The sequence below is a fragment of the Leptidea sinapis genome, chromosome 22 (genome assembly GCF_905404315.1).
Source record: "Leptidea sinapis chromosome 22, ilLepSina1.1, whole genome shotgun sequence".
NCBI lineage: Eukaryota > Metazoa > Arthropoda > Insecta > Lepidoptera > Pieridae > Leptidea > Leptidea sinapis.
In genome coordinates, this window is record NC_066286.1 from 5,605,889 (window position 1) to 5,631,772 (window position 25,884).

At 36.8% G+C, this 25,884-nt stretch overlaps 1 protein-coding gene and 1 long non-coding RNA gene across 2 annotated transcripts; one reads left to right on the forward strand and one right to left on the reverse strand.

Annotated features, from left to right (window-relative positions):
- Positions 1 to 406: 406 nt before the first annotated feature.
- LOC126970955 (pickpocket protein 11-like) lies at positions 407 to 7,632 on the forward strand. Its single transcript, XM_050817100.1, has 7 exons — positions 407 to 480; positions 2,210 to 2,336; positions 3,468 to 3,617; positions 4,252 to 4,432; positions 5,244 to 5,424; positions 5,850 to 5,959; positions 7,225 to 7,632. Exons 1-7 carry the CDS (start codon positions 431 to 433, stop codon positions 7,374 to 7,376), a joined length of 951 nt encoding a protein of 316 aa, XP_050673057.1. The 5' UTR covers positions 407 to 430; the 3' UTR covers positions 7,377 to 7,632.
- Positions 7,633 to 15,732: 8,100 nt separating this feature from the next.
- Positions 15,733 to 19,817, reverse strand: LOC126970958 (uncharacterized). The gene is made up of 3 exons (XR_007730747.1): positions 19,656 to 19,817; positions 18,660 to 18,853; positions 15,733 to 15,877 (listed from the first exon to the last, which is right to left on the reverse strand). It is a non-coding gene; the product is annotated as an uncharacterized LOC126970958 (long non-coding RNA).
- Between the last annotated feature and the right edge of the window lie 6,067 nt (positions 19,818 to 25,884).

Consider the following 25,884-nt stretch of genomic DNA (forward strand, 5'->3'; position numbering starts at 1 on the left):
ACGCATCACGTTGAATGGACGATTAAGGCGTGCACATTTGAATTTACCAAACTTTTATAACATATTTATTATGGTTAATACATATAATAATAGATCAAATACAGAAAAAAAACTAGAACAATGAACCTAAAACAAAAAACTTTAAAAAATATAATATAATAACTAAAACATATTATTAAAAGTAGTCCGTTTAGGCAAGATTTCGAAGATACTGGCAGCGTTCCCCCTTTGAATAGCTTGACTAATTCTTTGACCGAGGTAGCTGCCAGATAAAAAGTGATAATAAATATGTGGCAATGGTTTCACGTAAAGTTCTTTTTGGTTAATGTTGATTCCGTAACACTACCTACAGCTATCTCCACGCTGCGGAGAAATGTTACTAAAGTGTGCTTGGGGGTCCCGAGTACTCCCCTGTCACCACCTCTTCGCTATGAGGATCACATACAACGGTTTTTGCTGTGTTTTCAACTCGCAATTCAGGTTAGTTAGTTTTTTTTATCATTATAAAAATAAGGGACGAGACGAGCAGCACGTTCAGCTGCTGGTAGTTAATACGCCCTGCCCATTACAATGCAGTGCCACTCAGGATTCTTGAAAAACCCAACAATTCTGAGCGGCACTACATTTGCGCTCGACTCCTTGAGACATAAGATGTTAAGTCTCGTAATTTCACTAGCTACGGCTCCCTTCAGACTTAAACACAATACCGTTTACAGATTACTGCCTCACGACAGAAATAGGCGCCGTTATGGTACCCATAATCAACCGGCAGCCTGTGCAAAGGAGCCTCCCACTGGTTTTATTGGTAATGGTAGCGGACTTTAGTCCGCAGGCAAATCTTGGGTTTTGGTTCTAGCTTTATTATGCGAACGGCGGAGATGTGGATGGTTCTGTACGTGTCTGTTGTTTTCGAACAAAATAATCTGGTCTTCTTTAAGCTAAATTAAGCTGAGTAGAACCTAGTTCTCAGCTGTCGTCAGCAGTCAACGTTGAAGTATAATTTGTTATGTTTATTACAGCCACTTTAAAATACTCTATTTGATTGAAAAGAGTGGCCGTTGAGTTTCTTGTATGTTCTTCTCACCAGCTCTACTTTTACCGATCATAATATGGCAGATTCATTACTTTAAAACTAAGATAATTTATGCGTCTAGATAAAGTCGGCCGTTCCGAATATTCAGTCTATTTCTTACTTGCGATAAAAATCGTAAGTATTGTTGACTTTTCTGTCCCAATAAATTTATCGACGGTAACTCACCTAATCCGTGCACGCTGTTTGTCAATGTGACGACACATAGCTTACCAGCGATATAAAATTTGTATGGAAATTGCAATTCACGAGTCAAGGCAAGGTTATTGAAAACGGCCGTAAGTCGTCGACTACTACAGTTATGTATGATGGTGTGAATTGTAATTGTAGTTTGTTAATTGGTTGAAAAACAACGGGTTCGGTTTGCATCGCAGTTGCGTGGAACGCTTGTCGACGGCGCCTTAAAAAGCTTGGTGTGATGGGGCCGTTATGATGCAATACGCTTTTGATCAGCTAACATCAAGTGACTAACGGCCGTTCCCAATAAACTATCTACAGATAAAGATAAATTACAACCTTCTACTGTCACTAATTAGCTGTCAATAATCTGAAGCTGTCCCAATATACTCGATAAGTCATTCTTATCGCTGCGCGTGGGCACCGCCTACCTAACGCCCGATATTAATAATCATTCCTAATCCAGTGTTTGGTAACCGCGATTGATATTTTAATAAATATCTTGAGTCAAGCATGCCAATAATCAATCCATAGATAGAGATTTTAATCTTAACAATCACACAATCTCTCACAGGACGGATCATAGATTAAAGATTGTCCTCTGTTCGAAAATGGTAGTTTTGCGTTGTCAATAAACAATCGGACTATTCTGACATGTGTTTTGATCGGTGAAAACAGTCGCAGATTGCTATCCTAGAGGTTCGTGGGATTACAGATTTTAAGCTTATAGTATTTATTTTATTTTACATAATAATATTAATTATTAATTATCGTGGATAGTAATAATTGGTTAAAAATAAAATGACTTCATCAATATTTTCAAGTGATAGTGATAAGAGTGATGGGTGATAAGGGGAGAATGTAGAGTGGTTATAATTACTACGCGATAAAACTCTAGATAATATTGTGAATGATTTTAAATGAAATATTTTGTTGTTTCAGTCCTGAGGATAGCAAGAATCCCGTCGCTAGGCAGGACTCCTTAGGTTCTGATTCGGGACTGTTCTTTGTGGTGAAAGATAACTTCCACGATCACGCCTACGTCCGCCGTCCGGGGCGTGATGTTGAGGTCTAACTTCGCAACTTTAATGTTAAATTATAACCCCTCACAAAACTTTTTCTGAGGATCTACTTTTAATTTGTTTTTAAAGGAGAATGACCAGTATTGTATGGAGCGTGGGCCACATAAATATTTATTAAATAAAGCTTGATAATTCTATTTTCATTTCCAACAAAAATATTTATTTGGTTGGAATCCCAGTAAGGTTGGGTTGGTAAGAATATAGCGCTCTTTTGTATGTACGTAATTACCTATGGTGGGTAGCTACCTACCTACCTACAGAGTTATCTGAACCATTAACCAGCTGTTGTAGTTTTCCCATTGTGATTTTTTTTCATGTACATGTAGTAAATTTATAGAGTTATAAAATAGAATTATAAATAAATAATTATAATTAATCATATTATAATTTTTAAGCAAATATACATCATACTTATACTATAGGTGGCACATTAGCATAAAAAATGTGATATAGATAATATATTGGTAAATTTTAATCGCATAATAAAGTAAGTGGGTACAATACTTCGTACTACGTAATTTATTTATAATAAATAACACTCACTGTAATAGCATAGCATATACGGAGGAAATAAATTCAAATTCAAATATGTTTATTCAAAAAAGGATGTGACATCACTTAGTCACAAGTCAAAACAACTACCACCCATTCCAAAATGAATGCCTCAGGCCTGAGAAGAATGGGCGCAACAAACTCAGCGGGCTTTTTTTTTGTTCATCAAAAAATATGTTTACAAAGTAATATTGTACAATTAAACTTATTATTTAATGGCCCGAGGGCGATCGCTCCATTCCCAATCTGTGGTATCATTAAGAAAGTCATGTTATAATAACCTTTACCACACAAACGTTTTTTTAACAATTCTTTTGAACAACGCAATACTTTTGTTTTGAACATTTTCTGGGATCTAGTTGTAAAAGCATATACATCGCACCACAAAAGACTTACTAACTCGACTTAGCCGAGTAGTAGGCATTATAAGCTTATGTCTGTTCCAGGTGACATTATGGTTATGACAGTTTCTAGCAAATTCACTTTTGTGTAAATATAATTTATTGTATCTCAACTTACTATTAGAGTTTCGCCAAAGTTTAAAATAGCAGCGATGACCTCGACAGGTTCTCCTATTTGATGGCAACCAGTATCCCATGATGGAGGGTCCCGGCATCAGGTCTTACCCGGCTCAACATAACGCCTCCGTTTTCTTCAAACTTAGCGTGAACAAGCAGACGGCGAGTCCTTCTCTGAAAAGATACAGCGACGCTCGGGTATGCTTATCAACATTTATAATTCGAGTATTTTCAATAAATGATTCCATCGATAATGGAGTGCGAGGTTAAATTATACTTTTAATATCATTTTTGATTTAAACTGGTTTTGTTTTTTTCTTGCCGACCATACTACCTAGTGCTGTCATTCGAGTCAGGTCCCGAGTAAACTTGACGGACTTATTCCTAGTGTTTATCTAATATTAGGCTATTTTAAAGAAACTTAGGGCATTGGATCCCAATAAATGAGCTGGGTCAGATGGCAATCCTCCTTAAATTTATTAAATATTGCGTAGAGGCTCTAGTCTGGGTCTCATTACTTGATTTTTAACAAATCTATACAGAGTTGTGTTTTCCCTCATGTTTGGAAATAATCGGGTGACCCTGGTGACTGTACCAATTACAGGTCTTTTATAAACATCTTAATCTGACATCCATCAGGGATCCATTCTCGGCCCATTGATGTATATTATATATATTAATGACTCTTCCATGCTTTATGCGGATGACCTTAAAATCTTTAGTCGAATGAAAATTTTACGAGAAAAGAACAGCCAAAGAAGGAAAACGTTACCAATAATATATAATTTCATTCGGCAAGCCGCTGAGTTTTGATCGCCAGGATGTATTACAGCGAGGTTGCCATATGCCTACAAGCAGAGATGAGCGCCAACGCAATGAAGTGGAGTGCCTGATGAGGTGCCGTCGGCGCGCGGTGCTAGCGCTGTGCTCGTGTGTTCCGCACACTCTGCAGCCCGCTGTCAGCGACACAATCTGCACGCCCGAGCACCTGCCCTGCCTTCACAAACATCGAGGTGATCCCCAACAGGAGACAGATTGTTGTGAGCTGCACGTCCAAGCACCCCCCCCCCTCCACAAATATTGAGGTTATCACCGAGCTGCAGGCGCTGTGCTCAATTGTGTGTTGCACACGCTGCAGCCCTCGGGATGATATTTCTGTACGTGTAAGGGACAGGTATGCCATAGTGACACTACTACACTACACTACTACACTGACCTACCTATCCGAAAATTACTTTCGCCTATTTCCAATAAATTCCACACCTTTGTAGTACGTGGAAGAAAGCTCCTTGAAAACCTTACTGTGGAGGACCGCCACACAACCAGATAGTGGGGATGATATCCTAGCGGCGTGTCGTGCGACGGTGGAATTCCGCGGCAGGAATCAGGTGAAACAGCTTTTCGGAACACCCGCCGTGATAAATGTGATAGAAAACACATGAAGCGACGTCTCTGCGCAACACTAAGTCGCAACGCCATTCCCAGAGCACTGGGTCTCTGACAATTCGAGCTGCACGCGGTGATATGGATCGAGCTGATACTGGGGTGCGCCAGACCAGAGATGACAGCAATACACTATGTGTGGCCGGACCTGCGCTTTGTAGAACGCAAGAATGTGGGCCGGCTTGAAGTATTACCGTGCTTATTTTATACGCCCCACCGACTACGAAGCTTACATTCAATAGAGTGCATCAGGGTAAATCCGGATAATCTAAAGTTGTTTTTATTTGTGTCATGCCACATCGACACAAACTCTTGATTGAAGCGAGGATCTGGACTTACCCTATATCCGGAGTTACCCTGATACGCCTTACCTGTCCCCAGAGAAGTTCACGCTGTATTTCCCCGGGCAGCAGTGGACTGGTAGTCTGTCAGAGGAGGTGTCCGACTCCATCAATTGCGAGCTCTGTCTGTTCGACTGCGAGCGACTCAACTACGTCACCAACATCAACCACGTGCACTACCACTTCTATGAGTCGCATAAGATGTTCTACAATAAGTTTGTGTAAGTACTTACATAGTCAGTCACTTAGTTTTGCTGAAAATAGAGGCTATTACTCTATTAGAGATGAAAACAAATAGTTTAAAGATTTCCCGAAGATTCGCGCGTATGATAACTTAATTAAATAAATAAATATCCATTAAATTACAATCACTTTTAATATCAAGATCATTCAAGCTATTCTTGAGTTATAAAAGGATGTAAATACTAAATACAGACAGTAATGGAAAAATTTCGAGAAGCGTTGAATTGGTGTCAGTTATTCGTAAAATAGGCAGATCCTATTTTGATGTGTATAGTAATGGTATCAAATTTCAGATAATGTTTTTGAAATGAACTAGATTCTGATGCTAGAAGTTCCCCATAATCTTAATGCGCCACTACTGGTATAGTAGACTTGTTAATTTTGATGCTTAATTTGTTACCAGAAACGGACTTCAAACTATGGGAAATGTTTCCGTCATAAGAATATTCTACTCTAACGAAGATCCGGTTATGCTGGTGGTCGAACCGAGACTGCGCTGGTTCGAGACGATAGGCAAGTAATTTTATTTTCATAGAAGAGAGGACAAACGAGTGTATGGGTCATCTGGTGTTAAGTGATCACCGCCGCCCACATTCTCTTGCAACACCAGAGGAATCACAAGAGCGTTGCAGGCCCATTAAAAAGTTTACGCGCTTTTTTTGAAGGCACCCATGTCGTATCGCCCAAGGAAGCTCATTCCACAGCTTGGTCATACGTGGAAGAAAGTTCCATGAAACCCCACTGTGGAGGACCACCACACATCCAGATAGTGGAAATAATTATATTGTAATTTGTAGCTTTTTTTTATGAAAAAGGAGGACAAATGAACGTACCGGTCACCTGGAATTAAGTGATCACCGCCGCCCACATTCTTTTACAACACCAGAGGTTTAACAGGAGCGTTGCCGGCTTTTAAGGAAGGTTTTCGCGTTTTTTTGAAGGTACCGATGTCGTATCGTCCCTGAAACACCGCAGAAGGAAGTTCATTCCACTGCTTTGTAGTACGTGGAAGAAAGCTTCTTGAAAACCGCACCGTGGAAGAAGGCCACATTCAGATGGTTGAGATGATATCCTAATTTGTGGCATGTCATGCGATGGTAAAATTTGGTGGCAGGAATCAGGTGAAACAGCTCTTCAGACTCCCCATGATAAATGCGATAAAAGACATACAATGAAGCTACGTCTCTACGCAACACCAATATTATTATAGTGAGTCAGTGACCGATCCGTCATCGGGCCAGATAAATATGATGTAGACTCCAGAATCCTACATATACATACATGCAAGCATCTCAAATTTGTAGGTCCAAAACATGTGACTGTTATTTATAATAATAATTCTATAAATCGTCAAATAACATTTGGACTTTGAAAATAACTCAGCCTGGCTTTAAATTGTGTTACTGGCGCACTTAGGCTAAGACCTATTTTTTTATAACAATAAGGGGCGAGACGTACAGGACGTTCAGCTGATGGTAATTGATACGCCCTGCCCATTACAATGCAGTGCTGCTCAGGATTCCTGAAAAACCCAAAAATTCTGAGCGGCACTACAATAGCGCTCGACTCCTTAAGACATAAGATGTTAAGTCTCATTTGCCTAGTAATTTCACAAGCTACGGCACCCTGCTCGTCTCTTTCCTTATTGTCATAAAAAAACAAGACTGGCCAAAGTACGCTGTATTGATCTCAGCCTTAGTTTAGTAGTAAAGGATACGAGCGATACAATGGGAACCCTAGCTTTAGTTCACATTATATTGTCAATTACTGATGTGCAGCTCTGATGGGAAGTCAGTGGTTGTTTCTGAGCGGCGTGGTGGTGTTGGGCTGGGTGGAGCTACTCTACCACCTCACTGTCAGGTGGTGGCACCACTACCGCCGCCGTGGGCCGAACGCGTTCGCCAACACACGCCAAAACCAACACCGCTAATAGCCTAAAAACATCATCGGATTTGGTGCAGCCGAACCATCGGACGCGGTCTGGTAACGGACCAAATACTACGGTATGTCGTTTGGCCATCACACAAAATTATAATTATTGCCGTGCGGAGCGACGCCGATTGGTGCGAGGCACCCACCGGACCATCCGATGATGGTGCGGCCGTACCAAATCCGATCATGTGTGTTATGCTGTATTTATTAATATGTGGAATTTATTTTACTGAAAAATACATAAAAAGAAAGTGTTTGTTCTTATTATTTATTTTCATTTTATATCTAATATATAAAACTTTCGTGTCCCGGTAACGTCAAAACCGATTTGTGTGTGAATATGGGGTAGGTCTGAGAATCGGAAAACATCTATATTTCATACCCCTAATGATCAGGACTAAGACCTGAGGATCAAACCGTTACGTCAGTTGGTGCTGGGGCTGCTGCTTCGACTGCCTAAGACAGCAAGCGTCGCAAATAGGTTGGTCTCAGTGAGTCATACATCTTTGTGCCGTTTGGTGTCGAGACACTTGGCCCGTGGGGCCCAGAGGCGCGGAGAATGTTCAAAATACTATTTTTGCGCCTCAATAAGGCTACTCGAAACCCAAGCGCTGGCAGCTATTTCGGTCAACGGATCAGCCTAGCTATCCAACGCGGTAATGCTGCCAGTATTCTTGGTACGCTTCCACGTACTGATAGCTTTAATTTTATGTAGTCGTAGTATTGTAAATATAGTTATAAGATTTGTTTTGTTTAGATGTATGTGTTATCTTAACTAATAACTTCTTCCAGTTTAAATAATTGTATTAAGAAGCTTAAAATTAAATTATATCTTTAGTTCTACATAAATGAGGAAATTTTTAAGTATCCTTCATTAGTTTTAATTATTTCATAAGTTATAATTGTAAGCTAGCTGTAAGTCTCATAAATATTAATAAATAAATAAACACAACGCCTTAAATTAATGTGAACTTAACCGAAGGTCTTGAGCCAGTTTTTTATAGTTTGGTTCTCGAGAAGAATAGCAAACTCGATATGTGTCTTCTAGGTAGGCAACTGTTAATCTCGAATGATATTTGCTTTCGAAAACTTCATCACTGAGATATATGTGTCACATACATAAGGCAGCCAAACATTGCAGCTTAATTGATTGCTAGTTTTTTGCAATTTTCATATGTTTCTTTATCATATTTATCTTATCTTAGTTGCACCGCCCCATACCGGGATGCAGTAGGTGATCACTGATTGAGCCAAAGCGATTTATATTTTATTAAGTACTGTGCTATTCATAACGTGCCGCAGAGTTTTAAAAATCCACACGTTTTCACACCCTGGTTATGACCAGTTCGATTTGGGAATGCCAACTTAACCTTTGCTCAATCAGGATGCCGAGATATTTGGTACAATTCACCTTTTCTATGGAGGGACAATTACAATTTAAATCGTGTGGGTTGGAGCATGAATGGATTCTGATATAGAAGTCTTGAACGGGCTAGTACCTGTCATGTGGAGAGAAACATATATAGTTTGTTTTTGATATATTGAGTGACAATAGATTTTGGTTTAGCTAATTCGAGACTCTTTCAAGGCCCATCTCAGCCTTCCTCTGTACGGCTTTCCACGAGATACCAGAGAAAACAATGGCTGTGTCATCAGCATAAGTGAATATACTCGCCCCGTCAATCAGGAGGTTACATAGGTCGTTAATATAGATTAAAAAGAGTGTTGGGCCAAGTACACTGCCCTGCGGTACGCCAAATTTCTCATTTTCCATTGTGCTGTGGTCAACCTTAACTTCCTGTATTCGGTCATTTAGGTAGCTGTCTAGGAGAGAGAGGGCTTTGTCACGAATTCCCAGGCCCTCCATACTACGCACAAGAATGGGAATAGAAACTGTGTCAAAGGCCTTTTTTTAATCTAGGAAAACTGCGAGACATTTATTGCCCTTGTCCACTTCTCTTACTATAGTTTTTGTTAAGCCTAAAATTGCGTCTTGTATAGAAACACCTTTTCTAAAGCCATATTGACAATTGGAAATAATATTATATTTATTGAAGTATTTAAGAAGTCTATTCTTAATTAATTTTTCTATTATTTTTGAAATAGCAGACATAGGTAATACAGAGATAGGTCTATAATTGTTTACATCAGTTTTAGGCCCACTTTTGTACACAGGAGTAACAATGGAACGCTTTAGAGAGGAAGGAAAAATACCTGATTTAAAGCAGAGATTAGCAAATCTTGTTATAAGTGGGATCAAGTAATCTTTAGAGAGCTTAAGAAATTTCGTTGAAATTCCGTCCCAGCCAGGAGCGCTTCTAGAGTCACAACTCATAAGTATGCTGTTAATCTCTTCAGTATCAGTATCAAATAGTACAAAAGAAGACGAATGAAAATGATGTATAGAGAGACTTTGGTAGGTGCCAGTTTGCTCAATAATTGTTTTAGCCAGCTTTTGTCCATTTTCAATAAAGATTCTATTAATCAGATTTACTGAGTTTTGTGGGTCAGGAGTAATATCAAGTAGCTCGATGTTTTTAGTTTTAGGAGGCTTATAATGAGTTATTTCAATTTATAGTACTCCACTATATTACTACCATTTATAGTACTAGAGCTCTAGGGTGTCTTAGGGACTTATTTATTTGATCTTTGTTGTATTTTATTTTAAGCTTCTTTATGAGGTTAGTGCAATAATTTCGGAAAAGTTTGTAGGTTAATTTTAGAATAAGACTCTGTGGGTTTAATCTCAGTTTAATTTGAATATTGTTTCGAAGTTTGATGCAACGCTAAACTCCATGCGTTATCCATGGCTTCAATATTCTTTTAGTGTGCGATATCACTGAGAGTTTAGTGTTTACTTGGATAGCAGATTTGATCATTTCTATTAAAGAATCGAATTGTAAATCTGAAAAGTTCGTTTAAATATCAATGAGAGGTAACTTTCGGTTTATTTGTAAATATTTATTGAATAAATAGTTTTAATCTAAAGCAACTATTTGGAAGCTAAGTCTGTGTTCCTGAGCTTTACTGGCTTGGGAACATTTTAACCTTAAATTGACTGTAAAAGGTAATGGTTATTTTACTTATAAAGTGCCTCATATCTAGGTATTTTATTTTAACATTTTATAGAATAATAAATTTGCAGTAAAACTCAACACTTAATCACAAGGCACGAAGTACCCAAGCTTTTTTAATGGAAAAGGAGGACAAAAGAGCGTACGGGTCACTTGATGTTAAGTGATCACCGCCTCCCACATTCTCTTGCTACACCAGAGGAATCACAGGAGCGTTGCCGGCCTTTAAGGAAGGTGTACGCGCTTCTTTTGAAGGTACCCATGTACCCAAGCTTGGCTGAAAGTCAACGGTCTGGACTTATAAAGATTAGAGCTACAGACTGGCTCTTGTCTAACCCATATCTGTACCCATTGAAGGGACGAGACGAGCAGGACGTTCAGCTGTTGGTAATTGATACGCCCTGTCCATTACAATGCAGTGCCGCTCAGTATTATTGAAAAACCCAAGCCTTCTGAGCGGCACTACAACTGTGCTTGTGACCTTGAGACATAAGTTCTCAAGTCTCATTTGCCCAGTAATTTCACTAGCTACGGTGCCCTTCAGACCGACACATAGTAATACTTCACGGCAGAAATAGGCGCCGTTGTGGTACCCGCCTGCCGGCGTGCGGTGCAAAGGAGTCTTCCACTGCTGATGGTAAAAGGTAAGAAAAAAAACATTTAGACGAGGCAGTAATAATGATTTTCGACGAGGCACAACTAGTATTGACTTTGCAAAACCAGTTTATCCTGCGGTATACTTATTCATGTTAGGCGAAACGGGTTTGTCCAAAGGCCGATAGGAGAAACAAGTTTAGCCTAGTCTACTCCGGTTTATCCTATCGCCTAAAGAATGAACTGGTTTGGCCTAGGAAAAACTAGTTTGTTCAAAAATCGGGCTTGGCCGGTAAAGTTGCTAAATAAATTTAGTCTAAGAGTTCCAGTAAGAATTCCACGTAAGCCTATTACTCCACTGTGCCCTCCACTTCCTCGAATGATCCTAGGCACTAATTCCCCAGTCCCACGGTTATGTAAAATTTTAAATTCTTATGGCGTAGCTGATGTTGACATATTTGCTGATTCCATAACCTTCTTCTGGAATTTACAAGACAAATGGTAATTTTTAATAATGTTATAATTGGAAAATTGATGTAACTGTGTATAACTATGTAACCTACTCATTTATTAATAAAAAAAAACTGTTTAATTCTTAACTTATTTTATATAATACCTAAAATTCATTATTTCTGTGCATGCTGTGTTTATTTATAAATAATCATAACATTTAGTTCCTAGTTTTTAGTTCTACTTTTTAAATTTGTGTGTATTATTGTAAGTGATTGTAAATAAACTTAATAAATAAATAAATAAAATATTTATACGTGTTCTATAACGGAAAAATGCTGGACTAATCATTTGTGATAAAATTATTCAAAAAAAATTCACAGTATTTGAAAATGGAACACTTCGAGAATAGATAGGGAAATATTCAAAAAAAAAACGTACACGTAAAGGCCGGCAACGCTTCTATGCATCCTCTAGAGCACTTAATATTAGGTGGAAATATAATTTATTTAAAGAAACATACTAAAACAGTGATGTAACATCCACATGCCTGTAATTATTACAATATTCACCTTGAACTCTGAAGGGCTCGGCTAGGCACGGTATTTTTGTGATGCATTTTATGTTGCGAAACTTGAATCAATTATTCAGAGGTAACAAATTGTGATGACCTTTGAAAGACACAATAACGGTCAAATTTATTGTTTTGAAGCCGCTTTATCATTCGCTACACTCTTGGTTCTATCCAGGTAGATTGGCTGATTGCATCTTAATCAGATCTACATATATACATATATATAAAATTGGAGTATCTGTTTGTATTAATGAAATAATCGTTTCTTACTACATGTATATGAATACATATACGGTACATACACCAAAATAACATTTATTACAATTTTTGTCTGTCTGCTGTTTGTTCCGGCTAATCTCTGAAATGACTTTTATTGGCAGGTAGCTGACGTAATAAGGAGTAACTAAGGCTACGTTTATTTTAGAAAAAATCTTTTATTTAAAAAAAATAAAGCAATGTTGCAATGTCCAAGAAACGGTTAACTCTAAAAATAATTTATATGGCAAAATAAAGTTTGTCGGGTCAGCTAGTTATAAATATAATTAATTATGGTTCAATGACGGGATCGTTGGGGATGATGGTTGAAGACTGCTGCTGTGGCGTACTGCTGGTGTCTCCAAGTATACCTGGTATCACCTGAAACCAGAACGAGACTTGTGGGTTATTATAGTTTTTTATGGTGGTCGCTAACTATGGTCCTTATGAGAAAGCTCATCGCTCAGAGGGCAATGCATACGGCTTTGTTCGGGATTTGCCTAATATAATATGCTCTTATTAAAAATAAAATGTACTTACCAAGGCCAGCACAGGGAGATTCTAAAAATAACATTTTATGTTGATATTTAAATTTGACATAATAATTAAATATATTAATTTTTTTATTGCTTTTGTTATTATTTGCTTATAAATTGTTATAAGAATGTTATGTCATATTTGTTCATTTTAAAATCAACATGTGACCATGTATAACTTTCATTGCTGAAATGGAAGAGCGGAGACACCAGGTACAGGCATTATTTGCCTAAAAGGTGACTCCGGCCACTAGCTACTGTAAACTATGTTTTTAAGAGAAGTAAATTATTATTATTATTAACTAACCAAATGGAACATTCTCTTACTAACCGATTTTAGTAAAACCTTTTCCCCTACTGCTAATATCACGTCCAAAGCATGCTCTTATTCATGTAGGTGTGGAATGAGCTTCCTTGTGCGGTGTTTCCAGGACGATACGACATGGGTACCTCCAAAAGCGCGTACACCTTTCTTAAAGGCCGGCAACGCTCCTGTTATTCCTCATGTGTTGCAAGAGAATGTGGGCGGTGGTGATCACTTAACACCAGGTGACCCGTTCGCTCGTTTATCCTCCTTTTCCATAAAGAAAAGAAATGAGGACATACGTAGGGGAAACTAACTAGTAGCAGGGGGCTAGACACATAGACAATAAAATATCATAACAATGTACTATCGTACAATAAATTTTATTATTTAATAACCTGAGGTAGCTCCATTCCCAATCTGTGGTATCATTGAGAAAGTCTATTCTGTTCTATTAACATAATCTATGACAAATCTTTGGAATTTCGTAACACATTCGTTTTGTAGAAAAACTATAGTATCAACATACTTCACCCAACAAAAGACTTACTAACTCGACTTAACCGAGTAGTATGCATAGCAAGTTTATGTTTGTTCCAAGTGTTAACATTTTGATTATCACAGTTTCTAGCAAACTCGCTAATGTGCTTATGTACACACATAACATTATCTAGAATATATTGAGGTGCAACAATTAAAAATGCGTGCGTACAAAGTACACATTTCAGAAGTGATACCTGATTCTGCATGAACCTCTAAACAGCATATGAAGTCCTCGTACATGTTGCTAGGGTGACATATGATTCGACTGCTATGAAAGACATTACAATCACCGCTACCATATTTATGTGTTCCTAGTGTTTATGTAGTACCACGTTGTGCGCACAACGTTACAATATATTAAGTTATACTCGCGTCATACATAAGACAAACTCTTCCTCAACTATAATCGCCTGGTACCAAATAGCAGTGTAATGGTTCCTATTTCATTTTTTCGCAGTTTAACTGAAAAATTTGTATCTCGCTGGTATTTCAGTAATACCTTCAGAATTGTCCAATAACAATATACTATACAACACAATACTACGGAAATAACTAAACTTGTCGCGCCGCATCAGCTATGAAAGTTAATTGTCTAATCTCTCTAACCACATATGGTATGGAACTTAAGTCAATTAACCAATCGGTAATAGTACAGAGGAATGAAATTTCCACTCTATTTTACTAGCTGACCCGACAGAATCTGTTTTGTCAAAATAACAAAAAATTATGTACCTTAGTATATAGGAAAAAGTCTAAAGCAATCGGAAATTAATGATTTTTGTTATAATAATATGTACTAACAAAATGATATGGATTGATTGTTTAATCAGCTTTAACATTACCGCTTTATAACTTCAATTTTTAAAGTATTAAAATGGATATAAAAGTTAGGCATATGCCATCGAGGACATTTCTGTAGACTTATATTAGATACACAATTCCACACTACATTATTTTATTATATCTAAATGGATTTAGACAGCTATTTCGTTGATAGCTCCCAGGTGGCTTCTTTTTTTCCGACACCTCCAATATATACAAAAATGTATTCAAAATTTAATAAATTATATACTTAAACCTTCCTCGAGAATCACGCTATCCATTGGTGAAACTTAGATAAAAATCAGTGCAGGACTTTGTTTTAAAATATGTAGTGACTTAGAAAGTTCACAATCAGCCGTGCTGTTCACGTAATTTAAAAATCGTTGATATTTAGTTCCGTTTCTATCCCCGGTTTGTTCTTAATTGGTATTCTTGTATCATTTCCCTCGAACGTTAACTGAACCATAACTGGATCGGAGCCGCGTGTCAACGACATTTGAGAGTCTGCTCGATGTAATGTATATATATATATATATTGCCCATACAGTTCTACCAAATGGGAAACATTTCTACTACTATTAAAAAGCTATATTATAGTATGTTTTAAGTTGACAATAAATCACAATTAATATTATATTATTATTAAGATAATTAAAACCTTTAGGGCAATGGATGCCTAAGTTTTCGTATCATTTATATTTGCATTCTGCAACTTCGCTTTGAAAAAACCACAATGACTTGTCGAGTTTACATAGGCTAGTGGTGGACATTTACAGTAAATTTTTGTTTACTAGTATTAATATTATGTCTGCCACATATTTTGAAAATTATTCTCAATCAATGAACTATCAATAATCCTTAAATAAAAAAGAGGTCGACAGCATTATTACTTAAGATAAATCACTTCGAAATAACAATAACGTAGTAATTGTGATAAAAATTTTGTAAATTATGAAGTAACTTATGTTCAAAAACTGGACAAACGCCAAAAACGTCATTGATACTCGACTTAACCAAATGTCAAACTATTGCGAAACTCATCTCCCAACAGTTGATATTTCATTAAATCGATTCGTAGCTGTACCATTACCGGAATTAAGCCGTCAATTTGTCTTAGGAGAATACGAAACCTCGTTTTGTCACGAGACTAGGGCTACTTGAGTATCTTATACCTGCCAGTACCTGTTGTCCAATCATAATCAGCACCTGTGCCACCCGCCTGATGGCCTCCACCTCCTGCGGCGAGGGTAGAGGTATACGGGGCTGGTCTTCGTCTCGCAGCGGCCCCAGCAGTCGGGGCCAGGGGCTGAGCCGTGACGACAGCGGATGCTCAGGCTCGTGGTAAACCTTGGTAAACAACGCTCCATTATTGGTCTCATGGCGTGAAATACAACTCGTTCTGACGAGTTCTTGTAATATGAGTACAAGTGCAGATATGCAGTCGGGGCCTGAGGTGTGTGGGAGCATCTTCCTCCGCAGTTAATATCACTACTTATAGTGTTTATGTTTAGGAGCCTATAATGTACGATGCCACATGATGCTGTGAGTATTCAAAGTCAAAGTAAAATAAACTTATTCTTAGTGTGTATCCATGTATTTGGTATCCCACAGTATTTAAATTTAAATGGACTTGATGTGTCTAACCGTGTCTAAGTAAGTCTAAGTAAGTGTCAAAGTAATTTAAGTAGATACTTACTTAAATTACTTTTCATAATTGCAAAATATTATCATATTTTACTTTTAGAACTTAATATTCTGAATAATTATAAGTAATAATACATTTTCCATTTATTTTCTTATCCCTGCATGTACCTTTGTAATTTGTTCCGGTAATTTATAACAATTAAGATAATAATTATAATTTTTGAATTCCACAAGTTTTATGTGTGAAGTACTTAATGGTGTATAAAATCCCACCGACAGTATCAGATTACACATCATAATTTTGTTAAATAAATTTGTAGCCTCTGTCTGTAATTAGTTTGTATTTGTAAAATTTTATAATATAAGAAACGTTTTAGACTATCGACGAGTACATCAACTATACGATTGTTGAAATTTTTCTTTCTGTCTGTATTTCTGTCCTAGTCTGTCTGTCTGTGCGTCCCATAAAATTCAAGAAAGGATAGCACGATCTGGAATCTTGAGAAAATTGATGTGTTGTTGGATCATGTGAATAGCTAATGGTATATAATAATATACAAGTGCTGGCATCTATGTTTTGTCATATAAATTAAGTAGGTACACCGCGGCCGCTCATTGTATGAATTAACATACTATGTGTAAATTAATTGTTATTTCTAAGTAAAAAAAAATTTGCTGCCGGATAATTAATCACTATTAATTGTATACTGAAGCCTTCTCCGAAAATCTCTGCATCTTAGAGCACTTTTGCACTACTTCCGATCCCTATCCGTGAAAACACGGTCCGTAGTAGCCGTAGAACTATTTCTATGGTAGTTTACGCACTAGATCCGGCTTCCGTCATCCGATTTCTTTCCGTCAACCGATAGAAATAGTTACGACTACACCGGACCTTATTTTCACGGGTATGGATCGCATTCAGATCGGACGTAGTGCGAAAGCGCTCTTACGGTGTAAGAATTACTCTTATGAACGCCTATCAGTTCAGTAGTTTTCGCGGTATAAGAAGCAAAAAAGGCTCTCCGTTTATTAGTATGGATTTTTTGACTATATTTTGCCCGCTTTAATTCATAATAGCACGTCATTAGGAATACTCAAAGTTGTTGAATAAAATGTACCAGAATGTATGAATTTAAATGAACATGGACAAAACGAAGATCATGTCTTATGTCCATGTTGAAACTACTCCCGTAACCGTTATTACCTGTTCTGTCAAAATTTTTTACGAGTACGTTTAACGTTCGGGAAGCTCCGTAATATCTTCTTCGTCCTAAATACCACAGTGTCTGAAGACTAAGGTTTTCAACCAGTGTGTGTTGCCAGTGATGACTTACGGTACTTAGACGTGGTCCCTAACGTCGCCCAGAGGCGAATAGAGACGGCTATGCATTTTTTTGTATTACAATAAGGGACGAGATGAGCAGGACGTTCTGCTGTTGGTAATTGATACGCCCTGCCCAATACAACGAAATGCCGTTCAGGGTTCTTGAAAAACCTTGCAAGAATCCTGAGCGGCACCACAATTGCGCTCGTCACCTTGAGACATACGATGTTAAGTCTCATTTGCCCATTAATTGTATAGAGTTTGCCTTCGAAATCGAATCAGAAATAAGGAGATCCGCAGGAGAACTAAAGTCACCGACATAGCCACAATGATTGCGAAACTGAAGTGCACACATATCAATTAACGATAACAATGCAATAATTAGTCTGTCTTACTTTTATTTGCCTTCGGATGTATGTAAAGGAATATTTGAACGTAATATTTGATCCATTCAAAACGTCAGATTACATTGAAACTCTATATTTATAAAGGCCCGAAGACAAGTCAATAATGTTTATAGTCTCATTTTTCTTATCAGAACCTTCAGGATTTGTTTTTTTGTATCAAAACCAAGCCAAGCGCGTGCTAAACTAAGAACATCCTCTTTGGCTTAAACATCCGCACATTAAATCACGATTTTTCGGTACTAAGAAATTAGTATGGTTTTAAGACTAAAAAAGAAAAAATTAACAGCAGTAAGCTTTTTTTACAGTAATATAGATTTTTAATAATCACAATACCAAAAAATTTTAACTAATTGAAAACTATTTTGTTTTTCTATTGTAGCATATTTTTTAGTTTTTTAACTGTTATTTTTGTGTTACGGAAGTTGTTTCTTTTTGTAGATTTTTACAGGGGAAGAGTGGAAGTAAACACACAAACAAACTTGGTATAAAGTTATATCTGAGAATAAACCTAGAATATGCAAAATTTTGACTATATCGTTAACAACACAGTCAATACAATGATAATTCTGAAGTTTTCCGAATGACAAGCAGCCTTGCAAATAAACGCGGGAAACGTTATACGTCCGAATACACCAATAATTATCAAAATGTATATTTGTAAACATTTCTCATATTCTTGGATTATTCTCAGGTATAAGTTTATACCAAGTTTATTTGTAAGGCCGTATAATAACAATAGTGTACGTATCCTTACGGGTATGCTAGGGGTCGGGCACAGCACCAGAGCGAACAACACGACTCCTGGAGACAGCGCGGCTGCCATGATCGGGAAAGTCCAGCTCACAGTCACGACTCCACCTGCACATTCTCTGTCACACATTTATATCCGAGCTGCAAACCATACAAGAACCGCGCGCGGAATTGTCACACCAGACCGCCAGTCACGACCTTGATAAAAGGCATAAAAGGCATTTATTTTCTGAAAATTGATTCCTTTAGAATTATTTTTGATGTAATTTCTAATATACTAGGTACTACTACCGCTTCGGAAGCAAATGGCGCTTTGAGAGAGAAGAAGGGGCGCAAGAAACTCTCCCAGTATTCTTTTTGGGCTCTTTTAAATAAAAAAGATAAGCGAATCTATTGTTATTGTAACAGATTTTGTCTACTACGCTTGCATTAGCTACCGCATCCGGCCTAGCGACAGTCGGTCCGAGGTTCGAGTCTCCTTCCGAGAAAGACCCCGCCCGGCTTTTCTTGCAAAGCTTTCGAGCTACCAGCATAGAGGAGGGTTTTACCGGTAGGGGGTGCCTACACCCGAGACCCACTTAATATGGGTCCCTTTTCGGCTTCTACATAAGTAAATTGTGGATAAGTTGGGATAAGGTGTCGCCCTTGAGGTCATGTGTCACACGGGGGCCACAGAAGATCAGCATTGCAATTTGCAACACATTTGTGCTGGTACTCATGGTGAATGGCTTCCTTTTTAAACACCACACGTTTTTTTATATTATAAAGTTGTATTGTTTTAGTTAATTGTGTGTGTATCTAAATAAATGTTTATCTTTCTGCTTGAAATGTATTTTCCGCCTCTCGAAAAAAAGAAGGTATTAAGCTCCTTAGTATTTTGAAGTACTATTAGCACATATTACCAAAATCAAAGTTGGTGGTCTCTACGCTAATATATTTTCTAAGTGTATGCACAGACAGTACCAACAGTTATGCAGTCGTATGAGTGCTATCCACTTACCTGTGAGCATCACGCAGCTCCAATTGCCCTCAAATTAACATAGTTACGTAGTTATGTCTGATTATGGAAGTAAAGACCAAATCGCAGACAACTTACTGAAGTTAAACTGAAAACAAAATTTTATGGACGATGCGTGACTCGAACCGACGACCTCTCGCGTTCCGTGCGAGCTATCTTTCCAACTGAACTATAAAAATATAAAAAATTGTTTAGACTAGCAAGAGAGACATTTCAAGTCAATTTCCTGATATGCAAATATTGGGGTTGAGCAGGCTATCAACTGTAAAGTAGATCCTGTAGATGAAGCCACAACCTGAGCGTTGAACAAAGCATGCATAAACGATAAGTCACTCGAACGGTTGGCTCAGTCGATAAGTGAGGGTTATCACTTTAAAAATATAACATATTGTTCATCTTACTGAAGGTTGGACTCAAAACTTCTTGATTCAATCTGATTTATCTAAAAATAGCTGACCCAGCAAACGTTGTTTTGCTATTAAGTGGGTACATCGCGCCCGCTGATTTCAGTTGCTTGAACGAAAATGTGGGTTCCGGATTTGTTATCACCAACATATCATATACTAAAACTTTCTCAGAAACACGCCGCATCTTATGGTATAAGTGTTATTCCGATGGGTTCAGCAGTTTTCGCATTATAACCGAACAAAAAACCGGTATAGATTACTGAAAACTTTCAACAGTCTTCTTAATATTATCTTCACGAAGCGACGCGAAACACGACCATGTGTTGCTGCCCAGTACAGATATTCCAAGCAAATAAAAACAGATACTAGGACTTTGAGAAGAATCATTGAGAGCAAAATTCAAAGAAATTAACATCTTGACTGTTGCTTCTCAATATATTCTTGATAATGTAAGGTATGTTCATAGGCACATAAGTGAATTTGCCAGTAACTGTCATAACCATAATGTTAACACCAGGAACATTCATAAGCTTATAATGCCTACTACTCGACTAGGTCGAGTTAGCAAGTCTTTTGTGGGGCGATGTATATGCTTTTACAACAGGATCCCAGAAAATGTACAAAGCAAAAGTATTACGTTATTCAAAAGAATTGTTAAAAAACGTTTGTGTGGTAAAGGTTACTATAACATTAATGACTTTCTTAATGATACCACAGATTGGGAATGGAGCGAATAAATAATAAGTTTAATTGTACAATGTTACTTTGTAAATGTTACTTTAATTGTAAAACATATTTTTGATGAAGAAAAAAGCCCGCTGAGTTTGTTGCGGCCATTCTTCTCAGGCCTGAGGCATTCATTTTGGCATGGGTGGTAGTTTTTTGACTTTCAATAAGTGATTTCACATCCTATTTTGAATAAAAATATTTGAATTTGAATTTGAACTTTATTTGGATTTTCGTCGTACCTGCAAGAGAAATATCATCACGAAACGAAAGGCACTGAGGATCCAATTAAGGAAATTATACGATATTATACGACAAATAAAACTCATATCAAAAAACCAGATATAAAAATTAAACTCGGAGTACCTAATCTGATGGGGTCGTATGCCACCTTTTCTGATGCCGAGCTCCATAATAAAATGATCTCCAGATAAAGAATGTATTAGCCAAAAACGCGGACACTACTTTTCTTTTCCGGAATGGATTTTGTCGAACCCTGAATGACGCAAAACTGAATTTTTAGGATATTATGCCCTCAAAAGTCTTGTCAAATATACTAATTCACTATCTAACTTTAATTTTATCAGATATATTCGCACTTGGAATACGCCCATCAGAGAATATTTTAAATAAATAAACGCTTTCACGGTTCCATCTCAATATATTTATTCTTAACAATTTTATGTGTGTTCATCAGCACATTAGCGAAGCTAGAAACTGTGATAATCACATTGTTAACACTTGAAACAAAAATAAACCTGTAATGTTTACTACTTGGTTTTAGTCGTGTTTCGTCGTACAGGAATGCAGTCAGTACCGCAATTGTCAAACAATTGCGGTACTGACTGCATTCCTGTTTTTTTTTGGTCTGCTATTATGTGAACAATTTCATTTTTATTTGGTCCGCTATTATGTGAACAATTTCATTCCTGTTTGGATTTATCCGGAGACACTAGAATAAACAGTGGGAGGAAATAGTGGAGTAATTTGGAAGTGAAGAATTAAACAAAGAAAAATAATTGGGTCGATCCGCTTGGTATTCGGCATAGTTGTCTGTTTTAGTCGTCGAGAGACCGAGGCGCCGGCTAACACTCGATAGTGCATATAGAAAGAAAGAAAGAAAGAAAGAAAGAAAGAAAGAAAGAAAGAAAGAGAGAGAAAGAATGAAAGAAAGAAAGAAATTTGTAACAAACACAATATTCATATAATATAATAGAAAAATTATATATACAAAACAAATTACAAATTGGAGTGTTTGTCACAAATTGGTCACACTTCAGCATAATGCTGATTACTGTCGCAACCAGCGCTGATCTTCCAGTGGGACCACTAAATGACCAGGTATATGGTTTATATATATATATATATGTACGAGCGAGTAAGCATTTTTATCTGGCCTGTAGCCCTATTCTCGTAACAAAATGCTAAATTTCGTATTCTAATAACACATATTCAATACCGACCACTATTTGAGATTTATGTGTACATCTATACATACATATGTATAAATAAAATTGGAGTGTCTGTTTGTAATATTGAAATAACCGTTTTTACTATATGTATATGAATAATGTACAATTTTGTCTGTCTGTCTGTTTGTTCCGGCTAATCTCTGAAATGGCTGAACTGATTTTGACGGGACTTTTATTGGCAGGTAGCCGCTGTAATAAGGAGTATCTTAGGCTACGTTTATTTAAAGAAAATCATTTATTTTAGAATAATAATGTTGCAATGTCCAAGGTACGGTCTAACTCTAAAAATAATTTATATGGCAAAACAACGTTTGCCGGGTCAGCTAGTATAATATATACTACTAGCTGGCCCAGCAATCGCGATACAAAAGTAACTGTTGATCGTAGATAGGTGAAAATTTGAAGTTGTTTTTATTTTTTAATGCTGACTGATAATCAAACAAATTAAAAAAAATGTCAAAAATAAATGGCGTGGACCCTTAACATTTAGGGGGATGAAAAATAGATGTCCGATTCTCAGACCTACCCAATATGCACTCAAAATTTCATGAGAATCGGTGAAGCCGTTTCGAAAGAGTTTAACTACAAACACCGCGACATGAGAATTTTATATATTAGATTATATATATATTTATTATAATATGTAGCGTGCATCTCTAGAGTTAAAAGGGGCACTGCTGAAAATTAGTGCTGTTTCATTGTCACAGCCGTGTCGCAGATAATCCTGAGTCGGTGACCTATTTCCTGCACTACACAGGAACTCTCCAATTATATTAAATCAATAATTATTTAAATACCTTCTTTTCGGTTTGTCTTAGTGTTTGTTAAGTGTATCTTGTGAGCATTTGGTGAAATAAATGTTTTTCTTTCATTCTTTCAATTTGACGTTCAGTTCCTCGTAACAAGATCGAACGTTAATTCTTGGGAGATATTCTGGATTTTTTTTACATTTGGTTGAGTTGAAAACATCATATAATAGAGCAAAGATAACCCTTTTAAGGCGCTATAGTTCTATAAACTAACATTTTTGATAATCTACTTAAAATACTTCTAGAAATACTACGGTTCCAATATTTGACATGTTTATCTTCATTTCTTTATCTAAATTATGGCAGTTTCGAAAACACGATTACGAAAAAAATCTCGATATATATTTTTTTTTATAAATAGGCTTTTTTATTTTAATTGTTTTATATTAAACCTATGATAGCTATCTACACAAAACTTATTTTATTCGATAGTTTAATAGTATTTATAAATTGTCTTCGTTGGTTTTATCAATACGCTTTCGAATGATTTTATATCAATTTTTTTCGTAATAAACCAAACGCGACGCCTTGGTTGCATGCTCGCTCATACCAACAGTACGGCCGTAGTAGTAGATATATTTTTGAATTTTATATAACAATATTGGTAACTTCGTGTGAGGTTCAGTTAACGTTCTAAGGAAATTATAGGTGAATACGAATCAAGATAGTACAAGATCCCACTACAGGTAAGTGTTTTTTTTAATAAAAATTAATTTTTAACGAACGTTTATGGAGTATGCAAAGTATTACCGATAGGTTACCTATAAAAAATTGCCACAGCTACCTGTAATTAATTTTAGTATAATTATTAATTTTCTCATGTTCAATCAACTTAGTTAGTTCAAAAAAAAACTACGTTTAAAAAAACCAAATTCAAAAACTGAAAAGTATAAAATAACTTAATAGAGATTTTATCTAATACATCTCTTATGCACATCTTATACCTTTAATTTTAATAAAACACTATTATTTTTATGTGCTACCTATTGATAGGGTTTAGGTCGGTGCTTGTCCGCTTGGGTTGTTTGGTTCTAGACGAAGTTGTTCTATCCCGCCCAAAGTCACGCGTTGCGGGTATTGTATATACATTTGACTTGGTGAGATACTAAAATATCGTAAAGAATGTTTGTTAGCTATGAATGACAGGAAGACAAAGACCCACACCGATGTGTGCGTCTTTGTCTTCCTGCAAACAGGTTAATTATAATAATGTATTATCAAACTAAATGAAAACTCATAAAAAACCATTACACAAACTATAACAACATCAAATTCAAATTCAAATATTTTTATTCAAAAGGATTTAAAATCACTTATGAACGTCAAAAACTACCACCCATTCAAAAGAGACTGCCTCAGACCTGAGAAGAATGGGCGCAAGAAACTCAGCGGGATTTTTTTTTAATATAAAATATGGATTACAATGTAATATCGTACAATAAACATTTAAATTTCGTAACACATTTGTTTTGTACATTTTCTGGGATCATATTGTAGAAGCATATATATCGCCCAACAAAAGACTTACTAACTCGACCCAACCGAGTAGTAGGCATAACAAGTTTATGTATGTTCCTCGTGTTAACATTATGAATGTCACAGTTTCTAGAAAATTCCTCAATGTGCTTATGAACATACAGAACATTATCAAAAATGTATTGAGAAGCAACAGTCAAAATGTCTATTTCTTTAAATTTTTCTCTTATTCTTCTTTAGGACCTAGATTATAAAACGCGCGAATAGCCCTCTTCTGCAGCACAAAGATGGTATTAATATCGGCCGCACTGCCCCATAACATCATCTACGTAAACAAAAATATTCATATAATGAAAACAACTGGGCCAAACTATTTTAACTTTTATGGGACCAAATGGCAAACATTCCGCATCAAACTAAAGAAGAATCACGTAAAATCGGATCATAAATCTCAGCCTAATCTCAATAAATGCTAACATACATAAAAATACCGATTGAATTGAGAACCTCATCCTTTTTCAAGTCGGTTAAAAAAACACATACCTGCGGAATCAAGCGGTGGATCTTAGGTTATCAGCAAAACGTGAATAGGATCAGAATCAACGGTTTTAAAATAACGTGAATAGCAGCGTTAGTGGAGTGAAGCTGCATTGCTGACACCGCCAGTGTGGTGGTGGCCTTGTTACGTGATAGAACACACAGTATTGTGTAAATTATTCCAATAAGTCTCGGCGGCCTCGCACTCCACGAGGTGAGCACACATTGGTGCAGATTCTAGCGCATATGATTATGTTATCAATGCGCGTTACAACTATTTATTACATAATTCGTAGCATACTACCAGTGCGAGGCTTCTTTGTACAGGAAGCTAGATTATGGGTACCACAACTACGCCTATTTCTGCCGTGAAGCAATAATGTGTAAGCATTATTGTGTTTCGGTCTGAAGGCGCCGTAGCTCGTGAAATTACTGGGCAAATGAGACTTAACGTCTTATGTTTCAAGGTGACGAGCACAATTGTAGTGCCGCTCAGAATTTTTGGGTTTTTCAAAAATCCTGAGCGGCACTGCTTTGTAATGGGCTATCAATTACCATCAGCTCAACGTCCTGCTTGTCTCGTCCCTTGTTTTTAAATAAAAAGAAATATTCAATAATTAGTATAGTATATACATATTTATTAAGCAACTAGCGATCCGCCCCGGCTTTGCACGGATGCAAATTGTGAAAAAAGCGTGGGGTAATATAAAAGGTAAAAATGGTTACTGTGGGTTATCTTTTGGGGATAAACATATACCATCGTGGCCTTTTTTACGACCATTTA